Consider the following 21,558-nt stretch of genomic DNA (forward strand, 5'->3'; position numbering starts at 1 on the left):
TTTTTTTTAACTCTATTGTACTATTCTTCGTAGCAATAGGGATGCAAAATTCATCTGGAAAGTTACCACTGTAGGTCCTAATCATGTATCCTATCTGGTTACAGGGATAACTTGCAAAATTTTGGAGTGCCTAGCTTAAAAGCCTTTTTTGCATACTTTATGTGACATTGTGAAGAGATGTTCTTGATTGTAGGCTATATACTAAAGGTTCATCTTGATACTTACTGGTTTCTTTGTATCAGAAAAATGATACAGTTGTATTGGTCAGGTCCTTCCTAATGGTGACTACAAAGCTACTCCATGGCTCCAGATTATTTAAAACAAACAAACAACCTCCACTCACCCTCTGCCCCTCCCTCAACAAGAAGCATAGTAAATAAACATAAATGCTAATCTATCACTATCCTTTCTTGTAGCTTGTTTCCTTTCGGCTTAAAAATACTCAGATCTCATTCTCAAATTCCTATAACTGCTATTTGACTTTGTCAGTACTTTGTGCTTATATTGTACTGATTGAAGTTAGAATAGCTGTTACAGCCAAACTTTCTCAAATAGAGCCTTTGCTCAAAAATTCAGTGACTCTTTGCCTAATGAAGATTTATATAGTGCTAGCATTTTAAATAGTCATTGCAATTTTCTGTGCACCAGTACAGGCTGGGGGCTGACCAACTGAAAAGCAGCTTTGCACAGAAGGCCCTGGAGGGTCCTGGTGACCCGGAACTGACCATGAGCCAGCAATGTGCCATTGCAGCAAAGAAGGCCAATGGTGTCCTGGGGAAGCATTGCCAGCAAGTTGAGGGAGGTGATCCTTCCCCTTCACTCAGCCTTGGTGAGGCTGTATCTGGAGTACTGGGTCCAGCTCTGGGCTCCCCAGTACAAGACAGACATGGATTTACTGGAGCAGTCTAGCAAATGGCCACAAAGCTGCTTTAGGCACTGAAGCATCTCTCGTATGAGGAAAGGCTGAAAGAGGTGGGACTGTTGAGCCTGGAGAAGAGAAGGCTCAGGGTGGGGAGAGGGAATGTTATAAATGTGTATAGATATCTGATGGAAGAGAGTAAAAAAAAGATGAATTCAGTCATCTTAGTTGTGCCTAGCGACAGGACAAGAGAAAATGAGCATAAACTGAACACAGGAAGTACTGTGGAATATAAGGAAAAAAAATTCCTTACTGTGAGGATGTCTTGAGCGTGGGAAAAGGTTGCCTAGTGAGGTTGTGGTGTCTGCATCATTGGAGATACTCATAAACTGTCCGGACGTCCTGGGCAACCTGCACTAGGTGACCCTGGCTGAGTAGGGGGAATTGGACTAATAATCTAAAGGTTCCTTCCAACCTCAACTGTTCTGTGATTCAAAAAGATCCAAAATTTTCTGTAAACAAAGGGCCTTAAGAACATAACTTGGTTTCACTTATCAAATGAACCTGTATTTATTTGGTTAATCTTGTATTTATTTACGATACACTCATTCTATACTTTTTGTGTGCATTGAGGGATGCAATGAATCTTTCTTATGAATTTTGAGACTACTTACAATGTATGTATATGCATACATGACATGTAGAGTGTGTGTATATACATACATGCTCCAAATTGAGAGAGAGACACAGAGGAGCTTTTAACTTTAAATCCAAGGCCCTGTCTAAGGTTCTTACTTAAGCCTGAAAAGTAATTTTCTTCACTTACTTAAATTGTTTGGTACAGGTACTTTGACTACTTGTTTATCACTCAGATCTTCACTAGCTAGTACAGCATTTTCTCTGTAGAAATGTCATTTTTTTTATAGCAGGAGGACATGTGTTTTATAACAGGAAACTCTGGCACTGGTTCTTTTCCACAGCACTGACTTATTAAAAATGATTGACCTGTTGAGTGAATCCTTCTGAGGAGGAGATATTTAGCAGTACACTTTATGACCTAAGCAAAAAAGATTGATGTTGGACTGTTCTGATTACATGAAAAGATAGATTATTGCCTTTGTTGGGACTCTTCACTGTCAAGGTATTACTGCAGTTATAACGCTGCCTTTGAAACTAGTAAGTGACCTGAAAATTATTTAACAGTATCTACTGCAACTTTCGTATGACTTTTAGATATTATAACTTAATTAAATTTTTTTGCCTTATTAAGAATGACCAGATGGTAAGTATTATTTCTGCTTGTTTAATCTGAATCTATAAGGAAAGGAGCATGCTTTTCACTTAATATCTGCCTGTTTCCTCTTTAGGATACAGTGGGAAGTAAGCTCATTGGGGATATTCTGTAACTGAATAAGCATTTTGTTTATCCTTTTATACGCAGTACTTGGAGAAAAGCTGTTTTAAATTTTCTATTCAAAATAAACATATACAGCTGATTTCAAGACCATTTAACGCATCTGGTATAATACAAAATATATTGAGCATGTAGTTACTGGGAAAGTGATCTCTGCTGATCCTGAATTTTGCTTAAATATTAGAGGATGAGAATTTTATAAAATTGTTAAATGTGTATAAGCAACTTATACTTGCGTAGACCAATATTTAGTGGGTTTTTTTGTCTTTATACTTCCACACCTCACAAAGATGAATGACTCTGGTTTTCTAGTCTGAATTTTTGTCTGTCTTCCCTTTATTTGAGAAGTTCCTCACACAAGATTTGCGTCAGATAAAATCACATCTCTGATGTTTCCTAGGACTTAAGAGAACTATGGTTTGAGGTAATTTCTTGCCCTGGATGAGGGATGTCTGCTTTTGTTAAGAGGCTCACAGCCCTGTACTGTCTAGGAAATGGCTTAGCTGTTCATTTAAACTAAAGATGAAGTCTGTACAACAGAGTAGTAACTAGGACTACTTTTTAGATTGTTTCCTCCTTTGCCAAAGGAGAAAAGACCAGTATTTTCTTCCTTGAGGACCTTTCAAAGGTTACTGCTGATGACTGGGGGCACTTACCAAGTCATGTAAGATTGATTTCCCCATAGCTGGGAAGACTATTGGAAGAAGAAAATCCTTGATTTCCATCCGTGGTCTGAATAATATATATTGTTTTAAAGAATCATTTCTGGAGCACAGATTAGAATTTAGGTTAGAGTAGAATTCCTAAAGCTTTCTTGAGAATAGGGAAGTTACAGTAAACATAATCTTCCAGGTTTCCAAAGTTTTAGCTAGTAATCTTATTCCTTCCTTATTCCCAAGAAGGAATTGTAATTGTTTTCTCAAACTTGTGTACTAGATAATTACATTCTCTAAATTTTTAGAGAACTGGAAAAATTCTCCCTGGCTGAACAGGTACTGAACTTCAAGGCTTACACACACTGAGCAAAACCACAATGACTAAGTTACTAGCTAGGAGTGGGCACTTTTTCTGTTCTTCTACTGGCCACAGTTTCTCTTGAGACTGAACCTTGTTCTGGAGAAATACTCAGGGCTGTGAGCATTCTTGGATGTTCAAAACCTTGACTGGTCAAGGGCCTGAACAACCTGAGTTATTTTTGAAGGTGGATCTAATATTATTGAACTTGGTGTAGGGGATTGGACTAGATGAGCTCTAGAGGTCTCTTCCAATGTGAATTATTCTGAGATTCTGTGGCTTGTGAATTCTGCCTTGACTTAAAAATTACCAAGGTGCCAGCGTCAAGATTGATTTGCACCTAGCCTAGTGTGTTTAAAATTAGAGACGTTACACTGCTTTAGACAGGCTTTGGCCTTCTGTAGAACTTCCGTGGGTTTCGGTTTGGCCTTCTGTGGAATTTTGTGGGTTACAGTTTGGATCTAGCCTGAGATTTAAAAGAGCAACAGCTAGTCTGTGACAGAACTAGATGCAAATCTCAGGCCACTGTTTGTCCAGTGAACCAATTTTCTCTTCGTGGCCTTTTGTCTTGGAGAAAGAGCGTATTTGTTTTGCAAAAATACCTCTACTAAAAGAGGGGTTTGGTAGAATAGCACTTAAAAAAAAAAAAAAAAAAAAATCTTTGATTTACTTCATATGGAGGTAAATTAACTACCAGAGGTAACTATATGTTAGTGCTGCAGATTTAAGTCCAAATTATGCTGGCATATATTGCCATGTGGGAATATACTGCTATCACCTATTTGACTTATTTGCTTATTTTTCTGTAACTTAATAGTGTTTTTTAAAAATGTTAAAACTTAAGGTTACACAATAAAGTATTGAACAAAATAGGTTTATCTACTTTAAGGCTTACTTCTGCCTTAAAGTTTGAGTGCAAACTTTGAAGACCTGAGTTTTAATGAGTAAGTGAGATCTCTCTTTTTTTTTTTTTTTCCTTCTGCGCTAACCAAAGCAGTTTTGCTTTCTAAGTTGGTCTTCAAACTAATTGCTGCTCTATGTAGTCCATATGATATAAACTGTTACAGAAAGATGTTGTCTTCCAAGAGTGTTTTGGTATCTTTTATAGGACCGGCATAAGTTGATTGCCAAACTTATTGTTTTCTAGCTGTTTTTAAATCGATCTCTATCCTTTATTGAAGATTTGTAATATTGAACATGGTATTCAGAATATTAAGAATATGAACTTGATAAGATGAAATTTCTTTTCAGTTTCTGACTTTCTGAGCTGCAAGAAAGGGAAGGGAGCTAGTTATGGAATAGCTGAGATGAAGATGTGGAACTTGAACTATTTTAACAGTGTGCGTTTGTGCAGTTATTGAGTTATAATCAATGCTGAGGTGTCAGGCTCAATTAGTTTGGAATTAGTTGAATTTTTGAACTATTTTTCTTACTCACTCATGGTTTCTTGCATGTTTTTGCCTTTTTTTTAAGAACATATTCAGCTCAATTACAGGAACCTGGTGCAGTCTGAAATGTTGGAGAATTTCTCCTAATTGTCATGTTGATAGGATTTCATTCCTGTGTTGCATTTACTGGTAGGAATGTTTTTGTGTACTTTTAAAATAGCTTCATACTATGTACAATTTGAATTACCATCAGATAACTTAAAATCACTTCATGAATCTCCTTTACTGATGTTAGATAAATTATTAAATGACACTCATTCAGCTCTTGACGAAGAAATGAGAATACATTGTTGATGAGAATGCTTGCTTCTGGTCTATGACACTGGCTTACTGTGCTTTTTGTGACAACATTTGACACTGAGATTTCAAAGCAAAATCAGATCTTTACAGGAAAAGTATTGAGGCATTTGTTATCCACTGAGATGCCCAAAATACTCCCATTTAAGCTGAATGTGTTATATCCACTGACTAGCAGTTCTGCAAATCACAAATGTTTTTCACCTAAGGAAAGAAAAGCTGATGCAGACAGTTGAGGGTGGAACACAAGATATTACTTCTGCTTGCAAATTAAAAATAGTGTGAAGCTTACAATGCATAACGTAACGTGGTCGTTTTAATCTTCTGTATGCCAGATAATAATATTAGAGGCCAGCTGGCAGTAACTGTACAGATAAAGAGTCAAGATGTTTGTTTGTTTTTTCTTATGTGAAATTCTTCTGATAATATAAAATTGAACTGCTTGGGAAGGGGAGGAAGCTTAGGCTGTAGATCAGGTGTTTGAAAGGCTTTAATGACTTCTGGAGTTGCTAAAACTACTGAAAACATTTTGAGAATGTGTTACCCACAGGTTTGAAGTAATTCTGTAACTTGCTTTTTTTTGTGTGTTAAATTTAAGTTCTAGTTTCTTACCAGTGTGCTAGAATGGTAATTTCTTGCTTTGTAAAATACCGTATTTGAGGCTTATTTTCGTGTTTATATAGCATAAAAGCAAATTGAAAACCAACTTTAAGCGTGTTTTCATAATAACTTGCTTTTGCGTAGATCCTACCACTGAAGATGTATGCTTTGTAACTGCAAACGTGGGAGAGCACACAAGACTTAGAATACTTCGAGTGTCACGTAATTCCTTTTTTTAATGGCTTAGGACAAAAGTTTGCTAAGCACAAGATCTATGGTGTCATATCAGACTTGATAATAGAAGATTGCAACACAGAAGATTAATTATTATGTAAGTACAGAGTTCTCAAATAGATGAGTGATCAAAAAGCGGGGTGGTATCTTACAGCTAAGCTATAGGGGGAAATTGTACAGTGCTGTAGAATTTATTGTCTGTGCGGAATCTGAGCTTCTGGCTGACTGTTAACGCAAATCTGTCAAAACCTGGAATCTGATTAATGTTTTATTCCACGTATCTCTTAGGGGTTCTTCAGAATTGATAATTTGAAGTCTTGTGTAAGGAACATAGCATAACGCACAAGCATAAGAGCTACTTGAAATCCAGGATTTCTCAGCTGATTTCTTATAGTCAGGTGCTTGTCTTTTATTAAAAAAGAACATGAAGTTGCATGATGTTGACAGCCTATTAAAGGATAAAATTGGCTCTGTAATATTATGTTAGTAGTGCTTGAATCAAAGGCCTTAGATCTTTATACATCCCAACTATTTGGGTTCAACTATTTGAGTTCAGAGAGACTAGTTGTCAGTACTGTGCTGCAGGTAGGGAGACCAGTTGTTTCAGTGTAATACTGTAGACAGTGTCTCCGTTCCTGAAAGCCGGCCATTGTTGAGACAATGTTTATCTGGGACAGTTGTTGATTTATGTGTAGTGTTAATGTAAGTGAAATGGCCTACCATATTAGAAGTCTGGTTTTCTACTTCAATGCAAGTGTAGCAGAACTGAGGCTTTAAAATGAAAATCCTAGATAGAGTGGTGTAACAAGGGAGAAGTAAGGTGGTGCTTCTTGGTGTATGTGTCCTTACCAGTTAAAAGAGCCAAAACTAGGACTCTTGATAGCTTATCTAATCTAGACTTCAGTTCTTGAGCAAAACCTTTTTTTCAGATCTGAGTCTTTCCCATGTGGTCTTGTGTGAGGGAAGATGTAATTGCTTTTACAGAACTCTCTAGAAATGAATTCTTAGCATGAGTATCCAAACACAATCAGTAATACTAATCATATCCAGAAGATAGGTTAGGCTTATTATTAGGTAGTTAGGGCTTATTTGGCTAAACATTGGCTTCAATTTTTACAAGAAACAACTTCTGGTTTTTGTGTCAGATTTTAATCTGGTAACATTCAGTTTAGGGTAATTTTAAAATGCATCTCAAAAGAAATTTTTACTTTACAAAGCTTTGTGTAATGAAAGCTGAGGAATTGTTGTTTTTAGCATTTTGATCATAAATAAGCAAGAGAACTAGCAAGGGTAAGTTTCAGTGAGGGCCCAAATGCCAATAAAGTCTTTGCTAAACAACCTACATAGAAAATGCTGGAGAGATCAAAATAAGTCTTTTTTACAGTCTATATTGTTGGCTGCTTCTAGAGAGAAACTGAAATTTATCTTAAATCCATTTTTGAGCATGACTGATGCAAATAAACTTCTTTTAAGGTAACAGTATGAGGGACATTAAGGTAACAGTATAAGGGAAAGGCTTTGTGTGTCATGCCATGAATTATCAGCAAGTTGTTTTGAGGTTAATCTACAACTGTTTGGATTATTTCTTTGTAGTGCTATGAAAAGTTCGGGGAAGATTTTTGCTTATTTGTTCAGAAGTAGCTCTAGCTTCTTTGATTAAATGACTGATCTATATCCTTGGGTACGATACTGCTTGCTATTCATATCTCAGTGGTATGAAACAGCAGATATTGTGCTTCCAGTAATATTGTGGAGTAGGGGAGGCAGTTGAACTAGACATGAGCTGACTTCATTTTAAGATACAAGATGCATGCTACATAGGGATATAGTAACTAGTAATGGAACAACTAATATTCTTTACAAGGAATCCTTTCCTTTCCATAATTTGTTTTTAGGAGGTACCATACATAAAGGATGACTAGGCAGGAGGACTTCATGGAAAAAGCTTCCTAAGGAAGTACGGTTTCTACTGAGTTTCTGCAGAAAACAGGATTCCTCTATTTATATGTCTGTAGGCTGTGACTATGTTTAGTTTATTCTTGTTGTTTGAATATGAAATCTGGTGATTGGTTTAATTCCCTCATATAAGAAGCAAATCATACTTAATATTGGGCTGTTTTGTAGACTGTCTTGAAAACTAGTTATTGCTGCTGTTTAAGAACTAAATGCTGAAATTAAATGCCAACAAATACATAAATATTTTTAAAGCGTCAAAAGGATGAATATTTTTGAAGTTCATGTTAATGTTTTCTGTATATTTATTGTGTTGCAAGAGTGTCGTCCACCTGTTGGTGGGGATACATTTTTTTTTTTTTTTTTTTTTTTTTTGCAGTATTGGAATCTAAGGGAAGTCATCAGAATGCTTTTTGTATTAGTTACCTATGTGGTACTATTGTGAATAGACTGTTTCTAAGTACCACAACACATTTTCAGCGGTCTCTTTTAAGATGTATTTTTTTTAATGGCAAAAACACTGGGTGCATATGCAGTATGTGTGGTATTATGATCTTGAGGTAAATAACTTTTCATACTCCTATGATAAAATTATTACTGCGAAAATACTTATTGCAAGAATGCTTGCTATTGAGAGCTTGATATGAAATGTTGGGGTGATCTTCCTGATGATCTAGTTCTTAGTGGAAGTTGGTATGTAAGAAGTTTCTAATATTGACTGTCCAACTTTGACCAGATAGATCTGCTGTAATTATTTTGGACTGGTTGACTTTCTTATACCTGTCTGTCATCAGAATAGGTATCCTCATTATTCCACTAGATTGTGAAGCTACCTCACCAAAGGCAGTGTGATTACTGTTTATTTTAGGCTGATGACTTGGTTGTTCACTATAAGTGTCCAGAGTTGTGGAGGGTTGCCCTTTGGGTGTATTTGCATGTTTGGCTGCCTTCATGTGAAGTGAGTTCAGCATGACTGACTTGCATGCCACATCACTGATCTATCCGCTGGCATTTTAGGGTCTAAAGGCCTTGAGTTCAATTCCTCAGTCAATCTCTTATGTTGATACTTATTTTTGAGAGCATTTGTGGGCTGCAACCTTCTCCCTGTGAGATAGTCCATTGGATGTGCTTGGTTTTTGGCATTATGATTTAAAATAGACTGCAAATGGACCTATGCAAGCTTTCTTGCTAGGCTAATGAAATTTGCCATTTCATTCCTGTGAGGCAGTAAGGCTTTATCGGAGGAGAAAGAGCTGTTTGCTGAAGTAAGTGGATGGGGCTCTTAATTTATCAGGTTTACTTAAAGTTCTGTGCAAAACATGTGCTCTGTAAGCTAGAGCAGGCAGAATCTACAGCTGGTTAATCTTTTTAATAGTTCTTGAGTGTGTAGTAGTAGCCTCCTTTATGTTTTTATTTTGAGTTACAGTGTGCACATCATCTATGTATTTCAAGGTTGATTTTGATTAGTAGACTTGAATATTAGGCTGAAAGTAACCTCAGTAGTTCTGGTAACCTGCTTTCAGGGGAGGCAGGATGCAAGCAAACCTAGTGTGTTTTCAGAGAAGTGTAACCTTTCCTTAATGAATAATTTCATGATATTTCTGAGCAACTTCTCTGCTTAGCTACTTTGAAATGCAAAATAGTTCTTAATCACTTAAAACAGCATTGTGATGAAGCAAACAATTTCTTACTGTATCTACTTCAGTTCATTCACATTTTCAATAAAATAAAACGTTATTACAAGTGCCAATTATGATCCTTTTTTTCCTGCTTTTCTAGCCTTTACTGTGCTATGGTAATGACTTCAACCTCTTTGTAATTTTTTCTGAACTTTTTCTGAACATTTTTCTCTGCAGCTTTCTGAAGTGTGAAGCTCTCTTGCTCAAGGTTTATATATGCTAATTTAGCACTAGTCTATTAACTTTCTTCTCTTATTGTGACTTATTTAAATCAATTTAAATGTAGCAAGACTAAATGATTTCTCTGACTTTTTTTTAGGAATGAGTAGAGTATTTTGCTTGAAGTCTAGAAAATAAAAGTATTCTGACTTACGATTAGAGTGTTTTTTCCTTGAAGTAAATGTTCCTTGCTCCACTAGAGCTGATCTAGGATATAGGTGTTTTGTTTTTCATTTTTTCATTTTTTTTTGTTTAATATGAATTGAAACTGTAAAACTAGACTAAAATAAACTGGATAAGGAATTGCTGCAGTGTTTGGAGAAGTTTTGTTTAAGTCTCTATTAAAGTAAAAGTGGTAAATGTTGCTTGAAAAGTGTTGTCAGTGAGCAGAATCTTAGGGCCAAATGGTTGGGCTCCTCAGCACTTCATGGAGTTCACTGTATTAGGTAATGAGAAGTTTGGATTATTGCTCTAAGAAAGCCTTTGTCACCACAGCAATGAGATGCAAAAGAACAAACCAAAACAAGAAAACCCCTCATCTTTTCCTCATTGCATTGACAAGAGAGATGAAAAGAAATAGCACAAAGCAAGCTATGGACTCTGAAAAAGTGTTCGGAGGTGATGAGTGGAGCAAGCAAGGTGCTTAACCTTTTTTGCTGACCTGTTAACAAACTCTTAAACTGAGTTTGGCTTATCTGCTTGTGCATGGGAGGCCTGGGAACTACTCAGGATCTGTCATGGTGGAATTATTTTCAAATTTCTGCTGGGTAAAAGTTACTATCACTTTCACAACCAGGCTCCATGGATTTTATGAGACAATCTTTATCAACATAATCAGAGGTTGTGGTGTCTGAGTTCCTGAATTCATCAGCGTAAAGTGCCGTGGGGTCTGTGGATTAAAGAATACATTCTCTGCCTACCTTGTGAGATGAAAGATAGATTTTCAAGTCTAGATAGGATCGTCTAGTCTATAGCAGAAGAAGTCAAAGGTTCTGTAAAGCTTGAACGTGGGTTATTCTTGCAAGCTCATTTATTTTGAAATAGGTCTTCTTAGAGAGTTGAAGAACTTCTGATTTTCTGTGGATTATTTTCTGTCCTTTTACTTAAGCAGCTAATATGGCTTGTAATTTAAACTTGAACCTAAAAATCACGTGTGAGCATATAATTTTTTTTTAGGGAAGGTGAAAAATAGAAATTTTAATTTACACTCTTGTCCCTTAGTAATATAATAAGAGTTTTGTGAAAAATTTCTTGGGTCAAAGTGAGATTTGCCTTGCCTTTCCTTGGAAAGGCTGTACTTAAATTCTCCTTTGGCAGATCTACCTTCCTCTGTTGTCAAACTTGCAATACAACAGGATTATGGAAGTAATACTGTATGTACAAAGCTGATGAGACCAGTCAGTACTCAGTTTATAGAGTACTAGCTTTTCTTCAAAACACAATGAAACTGGGAAAATAATAGGATTAATATGCATATTCTTTTTCCAGCATGGATAAGTTTCTGCAGAGAATGAAAAAATTGGCAGGGCTGCAGAGAACTGAAGAGAACTACTGTGCCCTCGTAGGGAGTGCCTTTTTGCATGCTGTAGTCTGATGAAGTAGTTCTTAAAAACAAAACAAAACCCACCAAGTAAACAAGTGTCATTCTATTAATGTGATTTATTAATTACTTTTCCCACTTGTATTTGTCTCTTGTGCATGTATTATGCTTTGCAACATGTATTATAAAGAAGAAAAACAAGGAAAGGAGAACGGAACTGAAACATTGCTGAGGAAGCTTATGAAATGGTAGGTGTATAAATAAGCTTTTTCTTCTTTGTTTTCCAGATTCAATATTACATAAACATGGGTGCATTTTTGGATAAACCAAAAACTGAAAAACATAATGCTCATGGTGCAGGGAACGGCTTGCGTTATGGCCTCAGCAGTATGCAGGGATGGAGAGTGGAAATGGAAGATGCTCACACAGCTGTTGTAGGTATTCCCCACGGCTTAGAGGACTGGTCCTTTTTTGCTGTTTATGATGGTCATGCAGGATCTCGTGTTGCAAATTACTGCTCAACACACTTATTAGAACACATCACTAACAATGAAGACTTTAGGGCAACAGAAAAACCTGGATCTGCTCTTGAGCCTTCGGTGGAAAATGTCAAGAGTGGAATCAGAACTGGCTTTTTGAAAATTGATGAATATATGCGCAATTTCTCAGACCTCAGAAATGGGATGGACAGAAGTGGCTCAACAGCAGTGGGAGTTATGATTTCTCCTGAGCATATGTACTTTATCAATTGTGGTGATTCACGTGCTGTTCTCTATAGGAATGGACAAGTCTGTTTTTCAACACAGGATCACAAACCTTGCAACCCAAGGGAGAAAGAGCGAATCCAGAATGCAGGAGGCAGTGTAATGATTCAACGTGTTAATGGTTCATTGGCAGTTTCTCGAGCTTTGGGGGACTATGACTACAAATGTGTTGATGGCAAAGGCCCCACAGAACAACTTGTTTCTCCGGAACCTGAGGTGTGTGAAATTTTAAGGGCAGAAGAAGATGAATTTATTATCTTGGCTTGTGATGGAATCTGGGATGTAATGAGCAATGAAGAGCTCTGTGAATTTGTTAAGTCTAGACTTGAAGTATCAGATGACCTGGAAAAAGTGTGCAATTGGGTAGTGGACACTTGTTTACATAAGGTATGTATTTGTTTTCCCCAAATAGCTGTTCTAAAACTACCTTTGAAGTATTTAGATGGGTGCAGTGTTGACAGCAGTTCCTGGCCTATTCCACTGCTTCTCCCTCTTCTTTTCCTCCAATTTCAGTACCCATTCGACTGAATATCCTTACTGCTACTGAAGAATAAACTGCATCATATCGTATTTGTGCTGGGGAGGTAACAGCAATTATCAAAATAAAGTTTTTAGTATTTTCTCAAAGCTGCAAATGATTTCAGCTCTGTTTTGTTTCAAAACACAGATGCTTAAAAGTTAATAAACTACACAAGGTTTTTGTTTGAGTTTTATTCTTTCAAGTTGGGCAGCGTTTGCGTCGTTTTATATAAAACTTGTACTTGCACTATCTCCTCTTGGAGACATGATTTGTCTGTCATCTGAAGTGGTGTTCCCAGTTCATTCTTCTAGCTCAGGTGGAGAAGCACTAACTACATCCGAGCTTGTTTGCACTCCTCAACCTAAGTTCATTGGGAACAAGTGCAGGTTGGCCTGAAATGTTTCGTATGCATACCATTTCCAGCATTTCCTGAAAAATGTAGCTCCTACTAGTGCTAAAAGTTCGTTTGTTATGCTAAAGACTGAAATACCATTTTGAGAAAGTATTAAAGTTTGGAATATTAACACTAGAGGGTAACATCTGTGCCCCCTCCACCACTACCACAAATAACAAGGGCTGTATTTCAACTTTGGCTATACTTTGATCAGTTTAAATGCCGTGGCTTTTATGACCAAGCATGTTATCAGCATTGTTAATGGATAGTCACTCTAGTATACGTTCAGTAAAAACTGAGCCCTGGCCTTGTGTTTAGTTTCTGAAAATCAGTTACTGGAGTTGTGCAGTGTGACAAGATCAGAATGTTGTTGTCTATACTCCATATATGAATTGTATCATAAAGTATATATTAACTGCTGAGAGAGGTAGGCATCACCATATATTTGCTATGGAAGAAAACTGAGAATAAATCCTAAGTGCTTTTGAAGGAATTTATTCTTCTAACATCAGACTCCTACTTCATTTCTTCAGGAAAATAAATTGTTGTGGTGGATGGCAAGAACTCTCCAGTAGGTCAGATATACACAGAAACAATATACAATGACTAACGACACACAAATTTCTGGGTTAGTTTGGATAAGATTCTGTTTACATAAAGATTGTTGTAAAGATTTCAAACTTAGTGCAAAAACAGAGAATGTTACAGAACTTCCCCCTTCCCCTCCCCCCCGCCACCTTAATTTCAAACCAGTAGTGTTGTATTGCCACTAAACTCTTCCATAACCCTTCAAGGTGAAATCAAGAGTTTCAGCTAAAGTTCTGCTGGATCTCCTTGTAGGAGGGTCAGACAGTATGGATAAGAGCACTGATATTTTTTCACATTGGATATGGACTATAATTTCTGCAAACTAAACTTGGGCAGAGAAGTAGTATTGGAGTTTACTAGTGGAACATTAGCATTTTAATTAATATTTGAAAAAGCTGTTTGATGTTGCTGAGCATATGGTAGTCTGTAAAGTCAATGTTGCCATACTAAATATTTTCCAACTTTCATCAAGGTACTAGGTATGAGGCAGCTGCAGTCTGATGAGCAGACTTGTAATGATATGTAATATTCTCAGACGGAAGTAGATTAATAGATGGAGCTAGCTATTCTAGTAGTCCAGAATAAATGTTCTACATTTCATTTTGCAACATCGGTTGGTTTTTAATTAGGCTTAAGGAAACAGCAAATGACTCCTTAATTTATGACTTTTTTTCTTAATTTTTTTTTAAACAGTTGGCATGTTGTAAGTTCATTAAAATATTTTAACTTTAAGAATATAGAGTAAAATCAGTAAAATTAATTTTAACCAGTAGTTTAGTAGAAACTAGCATTATAAGAGATTCTTATGAATCAAAATAGTTTTATAACTAAGCTTCTTTTCCCCAGGTGAGTTGATAGTACTGTATTTGGAACTAGTGAAAATGTTTGATAACAATGATAGAAAAGGAGAGACAAGACTAAAGATCCTAATTCTTCTTCTTTTTCTTTGTCATATAGGGAAGTCGTGATAACATGAGTATTGTACTAGTTTGTTTTTCAAATGCTCCTAAGGTCTCAGATGAGGCAGTGAAAAAAGATGCTGAGTTGGATAAGCACTTGGAATCACGGGTTGAAGGTAAGAAATCTAGTTTGTTCGTTACAAATGCCGCTGCCACTTTCTTGATAGTGAAAACAAAAAACAAACAAAAACACTGGAAATCATCAAAACTTTATATACAAGATAGAATTCAGGCCTGATTGCAACTCTGAATTTTTATGTATTAGGAGAAATGTTTTAGCCATGGTTGGTTTATCCTCATATACCACAAGCAATTTTAATGTAAGCGTTAAGTTAGTATTTCTGTCTTTACAAGATGAAGTGTAACCACTGGCCTTGAAGAGGGTTGATAATAATTAATTCAATTGTGATATGCTAATGTCTTGCTTATAAAAATGATTAGAAGGGATACTTATGATACTACTTATTCCCTTGTTTTTGTGAAAGTTTTTGACAAAAAGGAAAAAGCTATATCAGTTCTGCATGAAGAGGCAATTTATTAATCTAATTATCCAAACATTTTTATTATCTTACACTTAACACATCTTTGAGCTATTTTGCCACTGAGGACTTTGCTATTTTTTAGAACAAATATATTTTAAAAAGTAAATGTAAATGTTGAAAGTAGATATGAGTGCATGAGCATTTAAATATCCTTTCAGGTTCTGAATATGTATGAAATGTAAATGTTATGCGTATGGGGAAAAAAATCATCTAACCATCTTTTGTGAACAACTAAACTTAATTCCTAATGGTTCCATAGTTCCATTTAGTGACTGATTTTATTACTCCTTCTATGCATCCAAAAGTTCGAATACACCTTCTTCCTTTCAGCAGAAACAGTTAAAGGAAAGGTCGCTTGATTTGAAAGGCTTGCCTTTGAATATTTATTCCTTTGCTGTGATGTTCTTAATGTCTGAAAAACTGATGTTTGAAGCAGATGGACAGACTTGCTTCTTTTTTTTTTAAAAACGCCTATCACTCAGTAAGGCTGTTCTAAGGACTGACAAGGCAACTATATGTAGTGGCCTCTTATCTGTTTGATGTACTGATCGAGGTACAGCTTAGTTTTGGTGGAGGTGACTGAAGCTCTGTGTTGAAACTGAATGTTTGCCCTTTTATAGGATTGATCACATGTTGGCACAGGCTTCCAAAAATGCAACGCAGGCATGAAAAGGGCTGCTCTTGGAGTAGGTTGTATTTCTGTTATGAGTATTGCTATGGTAGTATTGTACAACAGCATGATTAGAGAGAAGCTTCTTCAGGAGTTTTGAAAGCCCTTGGCATGATTCTTTAAAACTTCTATAATCTCATGAGAGGGCTAATAAAGAAGTATGTCTCATTTACTTGATGATGAAGTTTATTGGATCTATCAGTTACAGCAAGAGTGTTGAGGGAATTGGAAGGGCTTACTGAAGAGCAAGTTGACTGAGAAAAAGTTGAGATTTTGAATCGTTTTTTGGTTTATTTCAGGTCTAGAATAGATTACTTTGATCACTATATCCAAACTTCTCTATGTTGCATGTAGAGCTGGTCTCTTTGTAGCTAAGTAGTGAATTGTGCAGCCTTTTTAGATGTCCTAGTAGATTTTGCCACACGCCAAATCGAATGTTTCGGCATTAGACTAAATTTTGCTGTCATGCCAGTGCTCTTCTGTGTTCATACTGAGAAATGCAACTTTGGACTACTGGACTGTTCTTTGTCATAAGCCATTTGAGAGAGAGATTTAATCCTTAAATTTGGTTCCCAGGACATTTGGGACTTTGCCAGTCAGACCCAGCAACAAACTACCTGTGTCAAGGTTTTAATGGCTTAAGCCACAACTGAGCTGGAGGCTTTTTTTTTTTTTTTTTTTTTTTTTTTTTTTTAATGAAAGAAGGCATAACTTGAAGAATGTTCTCAGTTTGGGTCCTGAAGCTTTCCAGGCACCCATGCATGGTGTGCATAATCTGTTATTGAGGTAAAATACTTCTTTTTCTTAAGACTGTTTGAGAACTATTAACATAGGACTCCAACATTATCATGTAAATTCCGTTTCTGTTTTTGGTTTATTTGAATATCTGAGAACCACTGGCTTTTTAGCATGCAGGAATGGGTGCTTACAGGACTGATTGGACATGCTTTTATTACAAGGTAATATCTAAATATATAGGACTAGATATAATGAGAAGTAATCCTGCACTGTAGATTTGAGGGGATCAGGAATTTTCCGAGAGTGTGTTTAAAAGAATAATAAAAAAGCATAAAGCTAATCATTCATAACTTCTAATATTAAAGTATAAAACAACATATAACTCTTGGAACGTACAATGTAAGCTGGCTGCTATGGGGGAAAAATTGTCAGTTTTGCCATAGTATCAGAAATCATCAAAATTAATGCTGTAAGTGACATTTACTGTAGGTACTTCATTGTTTAATTTTTCAGTTGTGTGAAACAACTGAGAAAATCATTTGTACTCTTGGTCAGGATGCATGTGTGTTTAAAATCTTGTGAAACTAAGAGAAATTAATTTAGCTTTTTTCTATTTGTGTTGGTTTCCCAGTAATCTAGGCAACTGAAGAAAATGATGTTGCAAACCGTAACTTTTAAATATATAAAAGATGGTGTTCAGGCCATGATACAGCAAGGTATTTCTGAATGTTCCAGGGGGGCTTGCGTGTGTGTGTATCTAGGAGGGAGTTGGATTTTTGCTGTTTCTCCTTTAAATAGGTTCTAAACTGGGTACCTGAAATAGCATGCATATTTGTTGTTTGTGTTGAGATTAGTGGAAGCTAATGGTCACTTGAAATGCTAACTGTAGGCATGTTTCTCAGACCTTGGCTTACATCCCAGGCTTCCTGGATGACACTGGTTAAGATAAAATAACCTATTATCTGCCTATGTCTGAGTGAGTACACAAACTGTTAATAGACTCTGGGAGAAAGCCAGGAGTGGTTACCTTTTGTTGTCAGCTGCTACGTGCACACAGAATAGTTACGAGTTGGTATTTTCAGGTTCTTGGTGTCTCCTCTCGATGGGTGAATAGGTAAAATTACGTAGAACTGCTGTGTTTATTGTTTAGGTAAACAAGATGATTATTGGAGGACTGTCAGATAATTTAATTGGAATGACTGGATTAAGCTTGGAAATGATGTAGGAAGCACTAGTTACTAGTAACAATTCAATGTTGTGGTATACCTGTGTTGCAGATATACCTGCAACCCAAGAGGATTGCTTCTTAGCAGAAACATTTTACTTATTTTGTCACATTTAACAAATACTACGCACATCGAAAACTTGGTGGAGAGTTTGGAGTCCAAACTGATGCAAAACTGCTCTGAATGTAATTCAGAATGATTGCTAAGCTTAAGTAGTCAACAAACTGTGTTACTTCAAAGCTTGTCACTTTGGTTACTTCAACTGTTTTTGATTTTTTGCTACATGAGTTCCCAGTGTCATTCAGTGCTCTGCTAATTGGATAGAGTGCATGACCTTTAAATGTCAAAAATTCGAAAGGAATGAGAACTAGCATATTTGAGGAAATTGTACCGAGAAATGGATGAAAATAAAGAAAATGGAGAGTTCAGAACATGAAATATTTCACACTTTGTATTTTCTAACAATTTTTTGCATTCCTAATTGTGTGAAACTGACAGCTTGACACAATGCTTCCTTAATTTAGAAAAATAGTAAGTTCTTAGTCAAGGGGTTGCTGGGCTGGAGTTTTAACATGATGTTTATGTCTCAGGTATTACTAGATCAGAAATGATGCACAAAAGCTTGAAGAAAATCTTCCAAATTACTCAGCAGCATAGGAAGCAACTATTCAGAAAGCTGTTGGATTCTAAGCAAATAAATCTGATTTAAAGTTTTACATGGTGAGCAGAAATGTTCTCCATAGAAAATAATCATCACGAATATTGTAATAGTAAGGAAAAGCTTTAGAAGGATGGGGCATCTTTTTGGTCAGGAAGGGACTGCATCTGTAGTCTTGAGTGCAGTCCGGAAAGCAGTGCATGAAAGGGTGATGCCTGAAAGTTTGAACTGCCTTTAATTCTAAAACTGAACTGGTAGGTGAGTTGTGATATAATATGGGTTTGATCATCTCTTCTGGTTCTTTTCAACAGACAAGTTCTTTCTTAGATTCATTCTAAATATAGTTTATACCTCTAGGATAGCCTTGTTCAGGGAAGCATATTCCTTACATTTTATTCATAGTTCTGACTTATTTTGAAGCTCTGAACCTGGCAGGTTAGGCAGAAAGTCTGTGCTAAGTTTATGTTCAGGAGCCACTTGCTGTTAAGGGAACATAGGTACTATAGTGGGTGTAGTAGGCTTTTAGATGTTTAAAATTTCAGACTAGATGAGTTCCTTTTGAAAGGAACTCAACTGATTTTGTTCCCTTGAAGTATTGTATGCAACAATACTTCTTTCTCTATTAAAGAATTAACAGCCCACAAGTTGTGTAAAGTTAAGTAATACCCAATAAGAATCATTTTTATTTATATCTGTAATAAAAACATTCTAAGAAAATCAACCTTTCTTTGAACTACTGAACTGCAAAAATGGAGGCCCATTGAGAAATACAAGCTATGAGTTCTCTTAGATATTCTAATTTTTCAGTGAACGATTTGTTTAAATATAAAATGATTTGGGACTTCCTGAAGCAATTTTAGTCTGATAAACAGTATTTGTTCTTAATGAACATATGCTGTTCAGCAAGGTCTGTTTTTCTTTTCCCTTGTGGACCTTAAATTTCAAGCTGATTTGGACTATACCATCAAACCTTTAAGACATTGTTTTCTTTCATTGCTATGCTTGGGCATTTTTAACTTTGACATAGAAAAGCGTTGTCTGAGGCATGTTGTTGTCTTCTGTCAAAATTTCTTCAAGCTTTCAAAAGTGCTTTAATATGCAGTAAATAAAAACATTTAATTTTTTGCAGTCTACTTTAGAGTCTTACGGAGTTAAGTTTAGGACTTAAGAGTAGATCCTGCGTGTTAGTAGGATCATTTGACTTAGTTTCATAATAGATTTTTGGTGTTATTGAAAACAAGCTGTAAACCTCACCAAGTGATAGTCTATGCAGATTTGTAATGGAGTAGTATACTAAAACTCTAAAGCTAGTCTGGATCTTGACATCGACAGCATGTGTATAACTGCATTCCAGAGTTGGAGGTTACAGAGGTATTTTGAAGTAGTTACGAGATTGTAGTCAATGGCTTGTGGTCAAGTCTTCTATGAGAGAGTGTAGTGTGCTTTGATTTGAGTTGCTCAATTGGCTAATTTTTTGAAATACTGCAGGTGTGTTGAATACTGAGCCATAGTAGGTCAGGAGGACAGGCTTTTCTTTCCAGACACTTTCAAATGCTACTTCGTGTTCTGTGTAGTTGCTGGTTCTTTAGAGATCCACTGGCAGGTCAAAGTAAGAGGAAAATTAGGGACAAATCAGTTTTCCTGGTATGTTTCAGTTGTTATTTTAAAAGGATACATCAGAGGGGAAGGTGTAAAACAAACCAACCCCAAATCCTCTAAGTGGGGACAATTGCTCTGTATAGATTGAGGTAGTTGTAACTAATTCGATACAACAGTAGTTGACTACTCAACACAGCGAGTTGGATAGTACATTTTTTAATATGTAGAGGACGTACGGTATATCAGACTACTTTGGGCATTGGAATCGGACCTGGCAGAGAAGAGGGTTGTGTCACGAAGTGTCCCATGTTATAATTTTATAGCTAAAGATGAGCAGAGATGTTTGAAAGCAGAAAACTTTTGCAATACTGTCTGGTTGGAGGTCTCTCTTTGGAAAAATAACTGCTTGTATATAAAATGTGAGTAAGAATGTCTGAATTTTCAGAATGCTTGTCTATCTAGAATGTTAGGATTTTAAATGAAAGTATTTTAGAAGTAAAATAGCAGATTTGACTTTGTAGGAGACTTTCACGGATTTCATGTATGGTAATATCAGGAAGTGATTCTGTGTGTGTCTGACTCAATGCTATTAGCAATACAGGATTAAAGCTTCTGCAATCATGTTTTTTGTACTTTCATGGGAGAAATTTTAACTGCAGGATTTTTCTTAGTATTGTAGAAAAGTGAGAATCTTGTAAATTCATACACATCTGCGGTTCCAACACATCTGAGGATGTGTGGGTTTTTTTTTTTTTTTTTTTGAGTTCTGAAACCATGTGGTTTCTTTCTGTAGTGACCTTTGTCACGCAAGTCCACAGTATGTACATGTTAACTAATGTATAATGAAAAAAGGTCAAGTCTGGTCATTTGCTTTATGCTTGGATTTTCTATTAAGCTGTTTTTGGCAAAGGGGAAATGTGTGTTCTTACTAAATATTAGGTATGAAATTATTCATGCTAGCAACAAGGAAGGAAACAGCAGATGGTCAGATTTAGCAGGGTTACTAATAAAGACTTAGTACTCTTGAAAAAATTGAGCAAAGTTGCTTTTGATCCAGTTCAAAACTCTCTAGGAAGTGGTTATACACTATAAAGTAAGCGATTCCTGTACGAAAATGTACATTAGTCCAGTTGTAACTGTTTTAATTCTTCTTTAAGAAAATTTTAAAATCTTGTGCTTACATTAATATTTCTGCATCCTCTTTTCGTATTAATTCAGTGCTATTTGTCTGCTTTTAGTACATACAGAACTAGATGTGCTCTGGGTGTGAAAACCAGTATAAGCATAAGACACTTCCTATCAGATATGACTCAGCAAAATTAAATAATACTGATAAGCTGTCTACTTCTTACTAGGTAGAACTGCACAAAAGGAGGAAATCTGTAAGACTTGTGGCTGATTCATGCTTGAAAAATTAGATGTGTGAATGTATATGGAAAAAATAGTGATCAAAGTCTAAGAGCTTAAGAATCAAACACAGACTTAGCTGTCATTTTTTGCATTAGCCATAATCTATTCTCAGTGGGTGTAAGTACATTAATATACACAATAGGTGTCATGGAAGACCATGTAATTACTTTTAGTAGAATTCCTAAGAGATTGTATGGTGCTGACTTAAAATTGTAACCTGGAAGGTTGGTGCC

The 21,558-nt window shown here is 36.0% G+C and overlaps 1 protein-coding gene across 6 annotated transcripts in view; it reads left to right on the forward strand.

Moving 5' to 3' along the window:
* PPM1B (protein phosphatase, Mg2+/Mn2+ dependent 1B) overlaps positions 1-21,558 on the forward strand; it is a 69,746-nt gene that overhangs the window by 31,604 nt on the left and 16,584 nt on the right. For 5 of the 6 annotated variants that reach the window (XM_085315860.1, XM_085315857.1, XM_085315856.1 and 2 more), the window contains 2 exons: positions 11,545-12,408; positions 14,481-14,598. In XM_085315860.1, coding sequence (XP_085171986.1) covers positions 11,563-12,408; positions 14,481-14,598 — 964 coding nt within the window. In that variant the 5' untranslated portion in view covers positions 11,545-11,562. Of the gene's footprint in view, positions 1-1,839; positions 2,036-11,544; positions 12,409-14,480; positions 14,599-21,558 lie in introns of all 6 variants that reach the window. The other variant, XM_085315858.1, reaches the window with a different exon arrangement.

The sequence above is a fragment of the Rhea americana genome, unplaced genomic scaffold (genome assembly GCF_003343005.1).
Source record: "Rhea americana isolate MKP2758 unplaced genomic scaffold, rheAme1 scaffold_44, whole genome shotgun sequence".
In the NCBI taxonomy this organism is placed as follows: domain Eukaryota; kingdom Metazoa; phylum Chordata; class Aves; order Rheiformes; family Rheidae; genus Rhea; species Rhea americana.